This window comes from Anopheles coustani, chromosome 2 (assembly GCF_943734705.1).
Source record: "Anopheles coustani chromosome 2, idAnoCousDA_361_x.2, whole genome shotgun sequence".
Lineage (NCBI taxonomy): Eukaryota > Metazoa > Arthropoda > Insecta > Diptera > Culicidae > Anopheles > Anopheles coustani.
In genome coordinates, this window is record NC_071289.1 from 58417695 (window position 1) to 58432314 (window position 14620).

General features: G+C 45.9%; 2 protein-coding genes across 2 annotated transcripts in view; both read left to right on the forward strand.

Moving 5' to 3' along the window:
* Positions 1 to 14620, forward strand: part of LOC131263280 (large ribosomal subunit protein eL8) — a 77520-nt gene that overhangs the window by 40950 nt on the left and 21950 nt on the right. The gene's annotated exons all lie outside the window — the stretch shown is intronic.
* Positions 10 to 14553, forward strand: LOC131263275 (protein slit). The gene is made up of 4 exons (XM_058265448.1): positions 10 to 311; positions 9346 to 10372; positions 10446 to 10644; positions 11652 to 14553. Exons 1-4 carry the CDS (start codon positions 10 to 12, stop codon positions 12623 to 12625), a joined length of 2502 nt encoding a protein of 833 aa, XP_058121431.1. The 3' UTR covers positions 12626 to 14553.

Below are 14620 nucleotides of genomic sequence, written 5' to 3' on the forward strand. Positions count from 1 at the left end.
GACGCCATCATGGCCACGCTACTGTACACGATCATCGGCATGACGGCGAGTGCCTCGCTGAACTGCGCGGTCCGGCGCGAGATCTCGCCCTGCACCTGCTCACCCCGCCTGTTCGCGAACAACATCGACGTCAAGTGCGAACAGATGGAGTCGTTCGGGCAGGTCGTCAACGCGCTGCAGGACCGCTTCACCGAGGACCACAACATCTGGCTGACGATTTCGCACTCGCAGCTGCTCGATCTAGCCACGCTGTCGTTCTGGGAGATGAACATGAACATCAAATCGCTTCGGATAAACTACGACAACCTGAGGTACGTGATCCAACGGGTTGGGTAGTTTCTCTAGTTCTTCAGATCCCGTTCAAGCTTAAATTGTGCTACTTTTTTGTATGCGAATTCTTCTATATCCATGACATCTTTAATAGACTAACGAATGGCCGCACCTTGGCTATATCTCGATTTATATGATCTGGATATCTGGTCCGGAAGTATGAGGCAGCAATGTTATTATCAACCCACATTCCGGCAATTCTGGAACTGGTATAAAAATGCCTCACTCAAGGGTAGACACAAGTTCCCCGTATTTGTCACACACGTTCAATCACTCATTTATGACGGATTTTCCATGTTAGAATGTGCTCGTATATGGATCTTCCAAGTTGTTTTGCGAAAATTCCCAATTAAACTTACGACGTCACTCGATCGCATCGATTCCAATGGATCGATAAGAGACCCGACTTCGCCCGTCGCTCACGCATGACCGCCATGGGACAATTTTGCAGACCCGCTCCTCCATCGAGCCATCGAGTGTGTGTGTGTGGAGGTTAGCCCACGATAGGGTCGGTCTAGCACAGCTTATCTCCAACCCCCGTCCGCGTCGGCCTGACTCGTCAGCGCGAGGAAAGCACAATCCCCCGTTTGGTGATAGCCGATGTCCTGGCGGTCGCCGCCATTGCGGGTAGCAAAGGTTGTCAATGCGTCGTGGCTGCCCGATTGATGATCCTCCGATGCCATTATTGTTATTTTTCGTTGTCTTGTATATTATCTTGTGTTTGTGTTGGTAATGCCATTGGAGGAAAAGGAGAAGCTACCTACACACGCGCCGAACGCCGTCATAAACGTTTCTGCTAGTCGACGACGTGGAAGCTGTGGATTAATCGCGGTGCAAGTAAACAATAACAAACAACACGACACGACCGGAGGGAAGCCGTTTTTTCCCGAGTACAAGCTCCCAAGCCAATGGAGTTCATGTGCTCCGTGGGAAGCCAGCCAGCTTTTTGCAAGCTGGTACTACGCGTCGCATTAGTGTGGTCCTGAGTATTGCGGGAAGGGGACTTACTAGAATTCTGCTGTAAAAGCGACCTTTGCATTCCAACCTGGGGAATCTAACCATGAATAATCGCGTGTTTAAAGTGGCAGAAGTGTTTCATACCGAATCGCTTGTCACGAGAATGGTTATATCGCCCATGTTATTAGCAAAAGACTTAAAGATTTATCCCCGACAACGATCGATCGCCACAACAATTGAACATTACATTTCTTGTGTCAGCATTACTCCAACATTTCCGTATGGTTTCCTTATCTTTTCACCGGTTGTTATTATTAAAACAAATTAATCCAACGCGGAAACCAGCATATCAAACCTTCTGTTATGTCACTGTAAGCAATGTTTTAAATGCGGTGGAATTCTGAACACTTCGCACAACACTCGCATCCCTGAAATAACACTGGAATACCCCAATTCTAACATTCAAACAAACTCCTAAAAAAAACATCAACAAATCACATCCAAACCCTTAGGCCAAGCTTTTACGAACCGTATACGGAACGCCGGCGGGGTCGAAACTATAGTTTGTAAATAAACGTCAAACACTGAATTAATTAAGTACCAATTTGCGCGCTTATCAGTGCCGTTCCATGCATGACCCGGCATCGTCCGGTCCGGACAAAACCGAACGTCGGATTTGTTTCCTGTGCAAATGCCCCGGAATAGCATTCGGGCAGGAGTTATAAGGGCATAATTTTTAACGTCTCGTTTCGAAGCACAAACGCCAGCTTCTTAAGCTATTGTTGACCAGCGGTTGGCTTACCGTACATCAATATTTTTCCTTCTCCTTTCGGTTCATCCTTGCGGGTGGCCCATCAGGACCAGTTGACTCACATCATTCGAACGTCGCGTGTGTGCGCGTGTGTGAATGTGAGTGCGGTGTACCTTATCCTAAGTTTGTACAGCTTTTCGCCACCAAGGGAGAAAATCACATTTGTTTGTTCAGCTGTGCAGGCAAAGGCAGATAAAACCACTAGAAAAGGAATGGTATCGCTCAGGCACCACCATATATCCTCGGTGACTCTTGGCATGGGACTTAACGCCTGCGATCCCCTGCCACCCGCAACCGCCGGGTACCATTACCTGCCCGGGGAAATTTGAGAATCAACTTTCCCGGAATGGGTGCAAAATAAACAACAGCTTGATTTCGTCTCCGACCCATGTGGAGGACGGAGGATGTTGGTGATTAACAGAAATTTGACTTTTTGTGGAAACCTATGCACACCAAAGCAGGGACACGCCAGACGCATAGCCCAAGAGACCTATCTGGAACCGTATTTCTTTTAAAATTCTGAAATAAAGAATAATGATTCTCGTCCCATAGCTTGATGAAGTTTTGAATAGATACATTTTTAGTCCGCAGTAAATCATGTGCTAGTTTGCTTTACGGACAACCAGGCGTCCGCTTTTGAGCTGGTTGGAAAGAAGATAATATGATCCTCAAAAAATTAACTGTCAAACACTGTTAGTTCCTGCATTAAGCTTCATCGTATTTTAAAATGTACACAGATTTCAATAACCCCTAGACACCGTTTTTCCCATGGAAAAAACACCCTTTGGCTCAAACGATGTGAAGAAAACAGACATACACACACACAAACCTAGGTTACGATCGGTTCTGGCGCAGTTAGGTGAGAGCTCCTAACCGAGTTGACACTGCGCGGGACAGAGTTTAATTGAATTATCATTGATTGATTTCAATTATCGACCGACTCCAATCAAATCATATCGAAGCCCCAGAGTTCCCCAGAGTCACCGCCATAAGTCCGAAGGTTCGCCCGGCACCCAGTGTCCGACCACGGTCAGCCCCCTACCACGACGACGCCGAGAATCGGGATTGAAGAATCACGAGCGGCGAAACAATCGTCTTTCATTCAACGGCTTGAACCGCCGGGAAATGGAACGGGAATGTCGACGCGGCGTTGCAATCTTCGATCGACCAAGAAGCAGAGGCTGGCGCTGCCGGTACTTGTATGATATCCTCTAATTTGACCCAACGTGTGCCCAACCCACTCGGGAGATCGAGACCCAAGGAGAGGTCCAGAATTTCCCAGGAATTTCTACTCGACTCGCGTTCGTCGACAAAGAGCCGTTTTGTGTGAGAGGGTAGATACCAACACGAGGATTTTGCCGTTGGAGCTGGCCCAGATGGGAAAACAGAAATGCCGAAGCGATAGCGATCGATGATGTTCGCGGAGCATCCGAGTCAACTAATGATGCCTCGAAGTGGAAGACAGTTTTTGTTTGTTTAAATCGAGCTAATCCGGGCCCGCGGGTTTGCATAGATGATGGATGGATAAGGGCTGCAATTATGATCTCGATCGATCAGCAAACCAACCGTCTAGAAGGTAGCATCCAATCCGTACTGGTAAAGACTTGCAATAAATTGTTTGGACAAATTGCTTGATATTTATGTCCACGCAAAGTTTGCACTCTAGGCGGGTGTGACTTTGGCGTAAAAAATCATCATAATAGACGAGTATAGACCACTTTTAAAACGAGAAAGGAACACATTTGAAACCGTTTCGTGGTAGCAACGATACATTTGGCTTCCATTTTGAACGTTTTAAAAATCGCCCACTGTCCTACGATTGCTTACGTCAATGGCGAGCGAGTTTTACTTGATAGAAATAGATAGACATCTAATTAGACGCCACACCTCCGGCCATCTGGGCAAATGCGACTGTAGCGGTCTATGATCGTTTCTGTCACTGACTTCGGCGGCCCGAAATGCGTTTTATCCAAGTGCTTCGTAATGCTGACGCATGGACCGAAAGAGTCCTGGCTGAACCAAGCCGCAGTTATCGATCGATCGGATCTACCACCCTCTGGCGTGCGTTTCCACCCGCACCCGCCGATGAGACTGGAAACGAAACGTGTCATTCAAATTTAAGTGTCCGCGTTTACCTAGTCCACGACCTAGACTCCCGGTCTCTGGACTTTCCATGGGGGAGCCATTAGTGACTCGGGGAGAGAAAAGGATAAAACGAAGCAACACGAAGGACCAGGATCCCTTAGCAGTTGCCGTTCCCTCGGGTGTGACTTATCAACTTTCGGCGTCTTACGATCAGCTGGATGATGGACAGTACGATGAGGTTTACGATGCCGGCCCCGTTCTGTGGCTTGTCGCGCCTCGTGGCGAACGTGTTGAATCTTCGTGGGCAATCTGCTACTTTTGGTGCACGGAAGCAATTTTCCTGCCTCGAGCATTTTCACGTTGCTAGAAATGAAAGGAATGTTTGAAATGTTTGGCTGGTCACTTTAGGTGGCTTTTGTTAATCAAAAACATGGCGCAAAAAAGAATACATAAATTTTACTCTACCCTCCAGATAGTGGTCATTTTCTACGCAATTTCCGTTTTTAATACCTCGAACCTCGGTTGCATATTTGTTCGACTAGCTCGGAGAATCAACTTGACATCACATTGTCTTTAAAGTTTTTCGAACGTTTCGGTATATAACGAGGTGGATAATAATATTTATTGTCCATTTATCTTTTTATGTTTTTCTTAAACTTTGAACATATCAAGTAGGTTTTATGATTCCCTCATACATAATATTAAATAAATTTTGAAAGCCCATGTATTTCATCGGTAGGTCAATAAGAAATAATTGGGTGATTAAGGCAATTTAAGTCTACAGACTTCGACATAGATGAGTGTACGCTGTAAACTATATTTTACGGGCTATCTTTGGAGATAGTCATGGAGTTTTTGATAAATTATGTGCTATGCACAACGAACAGTTTAGAATATTTTAAAAGAAACAGTTCATTATCGGTCTTTTCAAAAATTTCAAAAGTTGCAGATTCCAATTTAAAAATATACTTAAAGGTAAACAAACATCGAAAGGAATAAATAAAAATTATATAGCTCACCACCATTACATGTTTTAGAAGATTACATGTTTTAGAAGATCCGCTCATATATAGATAAAATAAGTTTCATATAACTATTTCGAACAAATAATTTAATTGTTTTCTAGTTGCATTGCAGTTGGATATTATCTAACATTGGCTAATCAAATATTTGTTGGGTCTTTCAAATAATTTAACAAACAAAATCTGGGAATTAAAATCAGTGTGATCGATTATATCGAGGGTTATTCGAAACACTCACCCATTGTATAATCATTTAAATAGGAAATGAATTTCACGTGTTCAGCATTTTGCAAAATGTTTAGCCAAGCTCAACATTACCGGGTAAGAACAAGTACATTTCATTTTAGGAGATCAGTATTGCGTGATCTTTTTGTAGATTTTTTCATGTAGGAACTAGCCCATAGCGACTCATTTCTACTTTTGTAAGTGACACAGTCTTGTGGAATATTTAGGGGAAAATTCCAGCAAGCTAAATTTATCTGCTCAACCTAAACAAAGTCACGCATCGAAGCAGGCTGAAATGTGACTTATGAGTTTCAGATGCTAATTGATGGACAAATCGTATCTGCACACAAAAAGGTACTAATGAATCAATTAAATATGTTATTTTTGTTCGAATAAACGTCCGTATGTGTACAATAGAGGCACTATTTTGCTTCAAGCTCCCAACTACCTAAAATATATTGCTACACATGGCAATTCTTACAAGACCGTTGAGAGTAAGACATGAGGAATAAACGAAGACTCTAACAATCCACCGGACAGTTAGTGATTGATGCACCACGATCGGGTCACATGCTCCGACATGCAACTGACCGGCAGGCGTCAAAGAAGCTGGCTCACCAAGCAGGTCATTCGAACACAGAGTACCGGCAGACGACGGTTCCTTCCCGAGTCGAGCCGGGCCGACCTCCCCGCGCGCCCATTCGGAGTCGAAGTCTGCGGCTGATTAAAATACGACCGTGTCGGTTCAACCGATTGACCCCTTTGGACCGAGAATTGGGTTCAGTTTCGCGGGGTTAAATCACTGGCGCCAGCTGTCCGTAGCGTCCCCGGCATGGCCCTTTACACGCTCGTGGTTTGAAATTCTGGCTGGCTGCTCCGGTTCGGATCGGTTCGGAGCGGGCGTCAAAATTCCATCATTCCGCAAGCAGTCAAACACCCGAAGCGGATTCACCAGCGTAAAAAAAAGGTTCCGCTGAACTGCAATGTTGGGATGGGCGAGATGACGCATGCTGCTGTGGATGGACGGGAAGCGGGCGGAAAATTGTCGGTTATCTCGTCGAGCGAGCGAGCAGTGTGACGGCAGGGCAGGGAACCAGAACCACCACCCGTTCTGAATGGCGTCAAATTTTACGATCCGATCGGCGACAACGTCCACCCTGATCGGTTGATCGAGTGCGCGCCACTCGGCGTCGCTGTACGGGTTTGCTCGCAGAAAAAGAACTGGAAAAATCGAGCGTTATCAATTCGAGCGGGCCTCGTCGGGATGGCCGATGGCAATAACAATAATGTTTAATAATTTCTGCACTGATTTACGAGCGTGTTAATTGGTTCAGGCCACCTTTCTGGTCTCGGGTCCGGGCTCTCCAGTGCGCTCCATTCACCGCTGCGTGGCCTGGTGGCCTGATCCGAGCGACAAGACTGCCACCACTACTACCACTGTTCCACTCCGGAGCAGAAGTACCGGAAGGGATGTGGATGCGAATGTGTGGGCCCTCACCACCTTGAATGCACCATCGTCGCATGCAGCTGCAAACCGGCCGATGCGGGAGTTTGTTGCACATTTAGCAAATTGTGCTGGCCTGGGAGGACGGGGGACGGTTGTTGTAGTGGCAGCGGGGTAGACAAACATACTTCGCTATATTAATTAATTAAATCAGAACTTATGAAGCCATTTAACACCGAGTTTGACACGCGGCCACGGCGAACGATGACGCCTGTGCTCGTTGACGCGATGCTAGTGGCAACAGTTTTCCAAACGCATCGGAGCTGACTTGATTTATGCTGACCTGACAGGTCAGCACCGACATCCATTCATGACTCTCGGGGTACTCCTCCTGTCCTGTACCGCACCCTCACCACCAACGAACACCAACGTTGCCGGTGTGCAAGGTAAGGGCATTGCTTGGGCTCATGCACATCTCTCCGGTACGGGATCCTCTGCTCACCCCGAAGGTCAACCTCCGCCGCGTGGGAAGCTGACTAAGAAGCCTCCATCTTGGCTACCTCCAGTGACAGTTTGGTTGAGGTTTTTGTTTTGTGTTGCACCGTTTGCATTTGCACAACAAGCAAGGCGCTTCCGGCGCCTGATGGAACGACAAAATTGAATAATCTCACTCCGCAAATCTCGTTCGATGTTTCATGATCCTCCACGTTATACGCCACTGTTGTGTGTTTTCGTTCGACACGGCTTACGAGGGCATCCAAACATGTCGCTTTGAATAGTTCCGCCTAACGTTCTGCAATCCAGAATACAAATGCGGGAGGGGCTCGGTAGCGCCAAATTACAACAGGTTAAAGCCTGCCAGTAACATTTTGGACACACATTTCCTTTGCTAGTAGAGATCTTTTTTATTTCTTGAAAATCTGGATCAAGGAGCTATAAGTTCTGAGCAATATCCCATATCATTCGTTGTGTAATGTGAACGACAAAGCAGAGCCCCAAATGCTGTTTAAAAAGGTTGATGAGACGGTACGGAACAAATGCAAACCCGAAAGAATATCGATGCAATTTCATTGTTATTCGACGCTAGATCCCCCAAAAATTATCTTACATTCCTCAAAGGAAAAAAGAAGTGGTTGCAACTTACTTACTTATGAGGCTCCGAAATTCCTCACGGTCGCTCGCCAAACTGAGCCAATTCCGTATCCCAGCTGCTCTGGGAGCACCTCAATTTAAGCCTACTAAGCCTCCTCTGTCCATCGGGAAAGCCTTTAGGGAGTAGGAAATCCGGTTCAATCTACATGACATGAACAGCACACCGTAGCATGGAGAGTCTCAATTCGTTGTACGTCAGTGAGGTCTCCTTATAGAGCTCGTCATTATATCGGCTCCTCCATTGTCCCTCCTCACAAACGGGGCCAAACATCCTCCTCAGCATCTTCATCTCGAACATGGCTAAGAAGGTTCGGTCAGCTTTAGACAGAGTCTATGTTTCGGAGGCGTATGTGAGCACTGGAACTATGTCCAGTATAGTCCCAGCTTCGACTGTCTTAACAGGTATCGTGAGTGGAAGAGTTTTCTCAGGCTGTAACAGGTTAGCTCCCTAGCGCGAATTTCTTCGTCATAGGCTTTGAGGAATTGTTGACAAGGCCACCATCATCTTGGTTTTTCTCTCGTTAATACTTGTACGGTTGCAACAACATACTTGTAAATGCTACGAGATCTGTTGAAAACAAACGTCTTCCTACAGAAAATTCGTTATCGGCTGGCATTCTGAATGCTTTATTAAGCAAAACAAAGTTCGAAAAAATGTTTTAAACCAAAATTTTAAAATACATTCTTGCGAAGCATTGTACATTGTCGTATGTACAGTATCTTTTGCCTTGAATATTGTTACTGAGCTTTTCCCAGCATACCAGTAAACGGTCTGTTTTGTCCTATCCTTGGTCAACTCATTACGGGTTGGGTAGGCCGTTGTCCTACGTTTCACATGACCAGCCCACCAGAGCTAGGCGAGTCCCATTATCTGCAGCATAGTATCGTAAGGATTGTTAGCCCCCAGTTGTGTCGGTTCGTCCATTGTCCCTTCTTACCTAAAGGGGCCAAAAATCCTCCTGAGGATCTTACTCGCGAACACGACATAGAGCATTTCGTCGGATTTGGCCAAAGTCTGGTCACTGGAATTGTTTGGTTTCAGGTATTTTTTCCCAAGAAAGGTAAAATTCTGGATACCATAAGTTCAATTGATGGCAGAGCCCCCGCCACAGATGGCAGATGGTACTACCATGAATATTCCCCTTTTGTGTAAAGGCTGAAGTTTTTCACCACGTGTTCACTTCTTAGGTAGCACAGAAGAAATATAAATATTACTTAATAGTTGATACTGGATACTGTTTACTAGTTGAACAATACTTTAGACCAGATTATCAATGTTGTCAGATTAAAAACGCTTACCTGCCCTTTTTACATTGCAGTCAGCTTCCGGTTTCAACGTTCAAGAATCTGCCTCGACTGGACCTGTTCAGCGCGGCGGACAATCTGCTCGAGGAGATACCGCCGGACATGTTCGAGCACATGCCGAATCTGGGCACGCTGGATCTTTCGAACAGTCGCATAAAGTACATCGCCAACGATACGTTCCGGCATCTGCAGAACTTGCGGCATCTGTTCATGGCCACGAATAATCTGCAGCGTATCGACTCGGATGCACTGCCGAAGACGATCCAGAATCTGCAGATCGGCATGAACCAGCTGCGCTCGTTGAACGGTAGCATCCGCCATTTGGACGAGCTGAAGATGCTGCTCATAAGCAATAACAACATAACAACGCTCGAAGGTGAGCTACCGCGCGGTCCGAACGGTAACTCCAACCTCATCATGATCAATGTAGAGGATAACCAGCTCGAGCATCTGCCGTCTGAGGTGCGCTATCTGAAGAACCTGGACTTCCTGAACGTGATCGGAAACCGACTGCGATCGCTCGATGGTCTGTTAGGACGTGCCACGCACCTTACCAAGCTGAACGCCCAACACAATCAGATCGAAGAGTTGCGTCGCGAAGAGTTCCTTGAGGCGGAACGCCTGGAGGAGATCAACCTGGCCGGCAACTGGCTGACGCATCTGAACGGTTCGCTGCTGAGCTGCAAGGGACTGATCAATGCGAACTTTAGCGGCAATCGGCTTAAGGAATTTTCGCTGCAGGAGGTCGCCGGACTGCGTAAGCTGCGCATGTTTGACCTCTCGCACAATCGCATCGAGGTGCTGACCGGTCGCATGGAGAACCTGATCGATTCGGGCCTGATCATCAGCGAACTGCGGCTGAATGACAACAGGCTGCAGTCCCTCGACGGTGCGCTGATGGGGTTGAACAACTTGCGCGTGCTGAACGTGGCCCACAACCAGCTGCAGACGATCACACCGAACGATCTGATCGGCATGGAAGAGCTGGAGCGGTTGGATCTATCCTTTAATCAGCTCAAAACGCTGGAGGAACTCTCCAAGGTAAATGCAATCTGAAGCAGTTGATTGATGCTGGTTTTTATGCTAAACATGTTTTTTTTGTGTAAATTCACAGACGTTCCTGCCATCGTTAGAGTCACTGAACGCTTCCTACAACCAACTGACGACCATGCATAAGGACTTCCACGGGCTGCCGGTTCTCTGCGTGGCCGATCTTTCCAAGAACATGATCCGTGAGCTGTCGATCGATCTGGTGTCGAACACGCGCTGCAGTAATCATGGCGTTCCGAACCGACTAGAGATCTTCCTCGATGGTAAGACTCTCTTTTTCTTTTTATACCTATCTGAAAACTAATTCAATCTTGATGTAGGAAGCAAAAGACAAATAGCTATAAAAAACTGTTCTTAAGTTACCAATTCTGTGCGAGGTTTGTTGCTATCCTCAGCAACGATTTTTCAAGGTTTTTTTGGAAATATTTCAACCTTCTTAAATAACAATTAAATCATCATTACAATAACATAACTTGTATACGATTGGGGGTGCCCATGGCGCAGCGGTAGCGCGAGGAAACACCACACCACAGGTGTGGGATCGAATCTCGAGTCTGGCACCCCCCGGTATTACGAACGGCTGACCACCGATCTATAATATACCGTCTTTCGGTCACACAAAAACTCTCTTCGGAGAGAGGCCTTGTCCCACTAGGGGATGTCGTGCCACATAAAAAAAAAAAAAAAAAATACGATTGAAATTGAAAAGTTTATTTATTATTTCTAACTCATGGAAGGCCTTACTATACAAATATTGAATTTATAATTAAACAAACCGAAACAATTCATGTAAGATTCGCGAAGATTCATTAAGGTTGTGAAAAATGCATCAATGTTGAAAAAACTACAATGAATCTTAGGTGCAAGATTTATATGAATCTCACCTAAAGATTCGTAAGGTACAACACTAATCGAAAGCCCATTTTTAAATGATAGCAACTTTCATCAAGCGGTAAGCGGTTAACGGTTAACATTTCGTTCAAACATGCAATTTTCTAAAGTATGACAACAGCATATATAAAAATTATCTTCAGGTGAACTTCAAACGTACAAATCATATAAATCCGTAGATTTTTTTAGAGTAAGATGTACACTCCAAACAATTATTTTTTACGAGAATAATACACAAATGCTAGTTCTTTCCTGTTGGAACTAAAACGTTTGACATTCGTATAAAGATGCTTTAGCGATATGTTGCACTTAATTTAACTATTTTTTAAACAATATACCCTACTGACGATATTTTTATACACCCTTCTCTTCGTTGTAGAAAACCCTGTCCTGTGCAATGAATCACTCCCGGAGCTGATAAACCAGATGGAGTTCTACCATACGCGTCTAAACGGCGTGGCACACTGTATCGTGCCCCAGCAGATGCCAGTGGAGACACAAATCTTCCTCCAGCCACCGATTGCGATGCTCCAGCCGCTACTCAAACCGCCCGCTCCGCTCGTGCCCTCCAACGTCATGATCCAGCCGCCCTCGATCGTGCAGATTCTCGTACCATCGACGCTCGTTATGCAGCCTCCGGTCGCCTCAGCCGTAGCACCACCATCACCTTCATCCCCGCCCTCTCCAGCGGTCCTGCTTCCGGCCGCTTCCGCCCCATCGACCATCCCGATCGCTCCAATCCTTCCGGCACTCCCACTGGCACTGGCAACCATCGCTCCCATTCCGATCCTATTCGAGCAAACAACTCACGTGCCACTGCCGGCGGCCCCTCTTCCACCCGGTGGGGTAGAAGCAAGTGGCCCCGTCCTCCCGAACAGCATCCCGCAGACGAGCGAACCGGTCGCTGACGACACGCTCAACGATACGGACGATGAGCAGCAGATGGGTGTCAGTGTACTCACCATTCCGCAGCAGCAGCCCTACGACGAGCTGAAGTACGATGCGGCTCCGGAGCCGGACCCACGCGATCCAGCCAGTCCACCAACGCACCATCCGACGCTGCTGCTAGGTCACGCGTCGGACGATAACAACGACGTGGCCCGGTCGAACCTCGGAGTCGACGGTGCCACCAGCACCACCACCATGCAGACGATACTGGAGTTCAAGAACCTCATCCACGACAGCAGCTATGGTGGCGGTGGTGTCGTTGCAACCGGCGGCTCGATGCTGGTGCTGCCACCGGAGGTTCTGCCACTTCCGCTCGACAAAGCGCAGGGTCTTTCGACGGAGCCCGAAGAGGAACCACCGGAAACGCAGCAGGACCAGAGTATTGATCTGGACGAGTTGCAATGAACACCCGCTCGGAGGGTGTGAAGGAACCGAAGATGTCGTCAGCTGACGAGGAGTGGAGAAGCTTCCGATGTTTAAAGGGGGCTCCAGCAATTTATTGTTTATTTATATGCCATGATGGGGGAAGCAAAAAGGGAGGATACCACGGGGAAGGGAGGACGGTGAATTTTTTTTTTATTAAACGATACAACACATGACTGAATGGTGGTTTCTGGTGGTTTACCGTCCTCCTCATCCTGTTTTTTTTTTTCTGAACAAGAAGTGTGTGTTTGTCGAACAAGGAGAGGTTGAGATCAAAACGGGTCACGAAAGGAATGGACCATTGGCCACTACCCATGTATCCCCTAATTCTTGGGCTGGTCGAAACATTCATCCAGGAAGGCTTGCCTATCGAAAAAGGACCGAATTTCACACTACGAACGACAAAACCGGGTTCATCTTTTGTTGGCTTTTTAGTACATTTGTGTACCAGTGCGTATGTGTGTGAAAGAAGAATAATACGTATGGTTGTGTAAGCGTGTGTGTGCTTGTGAGTGTCTGTGTGTGTGTGTGTGAGTGAGTGAGCGTGTGCGTGTGTGTGTTTGATGAATCTGACTAGAGAAGGTACAGGAAAGGGAAAACACTAGGAAGCACAAAGGTGCGTTTTTATCAGATTGTGTTGCATTCACCTAGCTTAGTAGATGCTTTCTCCAATCAGTCACTGTAGGAGTAACGGTTGAGTATCGTCTCTTCTTATCACACGTGTATGCATACCAAATTTAGGATACATGGCGGATCGGGTTTCTTCCCCCCTTCCCCTGATAGTGCCATGCTTGATCGTCTTTTCTCCAACTGCTTTGTGCTTGCCATGTAAGACGCGAGGCCATACTTTTTAGTGCGTAGATAAACTGCGTCCTCCTTTTCCTGTCGTTTGCTAGAGATCGGGGAAATAATGAATGCGAAAGTCTATCGCAAATGTAACACTCAAGCGAAATGATTAAAGTCAATAAGTCGAACCAAACAATACCCTAAAAACCCAAGAAAAAGCATGAAGTAAAAGAAACGAACGAACAAACAAGTAACAGAAGTAATGAATCATTAGGGATTAGCTTCCCACATCACCTGCGCAGCACCTGGATCATACAGTAGGGCATTAACTACGGCTTTTTTTCCTGCTAAATAAAAAATGCGAGCACAAACATTGAATGATGCGATTAACAATGTGATTGGAAGAGAATGATTTGTAAGATGCACGCAAATTCGGATCGGAAAACGGACATTGAGAGCCCCAGTTTCAAATGAACATATTAAACATTTGTAATGTTAATAATACTTCTGGTAGACTTCTAGCGACTATGATAGGTGAAGATAAACATGTTTTATAAATGATAAACGTAGTGCAGATAATAGCAACACTAGAAGTAGCTTTAATGTAAGCAGAAAGATTGAAAATACAAACGGACAACAACAAAAATATGGAGCAAAAGCAACCCAAGTGATTGTATGTTTTGGTTGAACCGGATCTAAGGCAAGCGGAAAGGCTGTAGATGATGCAAACCAACGTAACTAACTGAACTACAAACACACGCCATCAGAATGCATAGGAATTTGGCGAACAAAATATGCGGCGAATGGTGGAGCAAGGAAATACAGTAATAGTCAGTATGTTTGAGCATTAGAATCTTTTTTTCGCGTAGCAAAGAAAAGGAAGTTACGCCAGAAAGCCTTTAGTAGATGGTTTGAATAGTGTAGTGTAGTGTAATGTTAATGTCATACATTCAACGATAAAACAAAACAATGATGAATTATTCAAGATTATAACACGGATCAAACTCGTTGCTTGTGCCACCGATCAGCGTCCAAACAAAAAAAATACTGTAAGGCTGCGGTTTTCCAATATGTATTGCTTCTTCGATTAGAGTAAATTGAATTGCAAATAAATCTAAAAACAAAATCAACTTACCAGTGTGTCAATTGAAAACATTGGTACACTAGCTGAGCAAATAGATCCTGGAACAC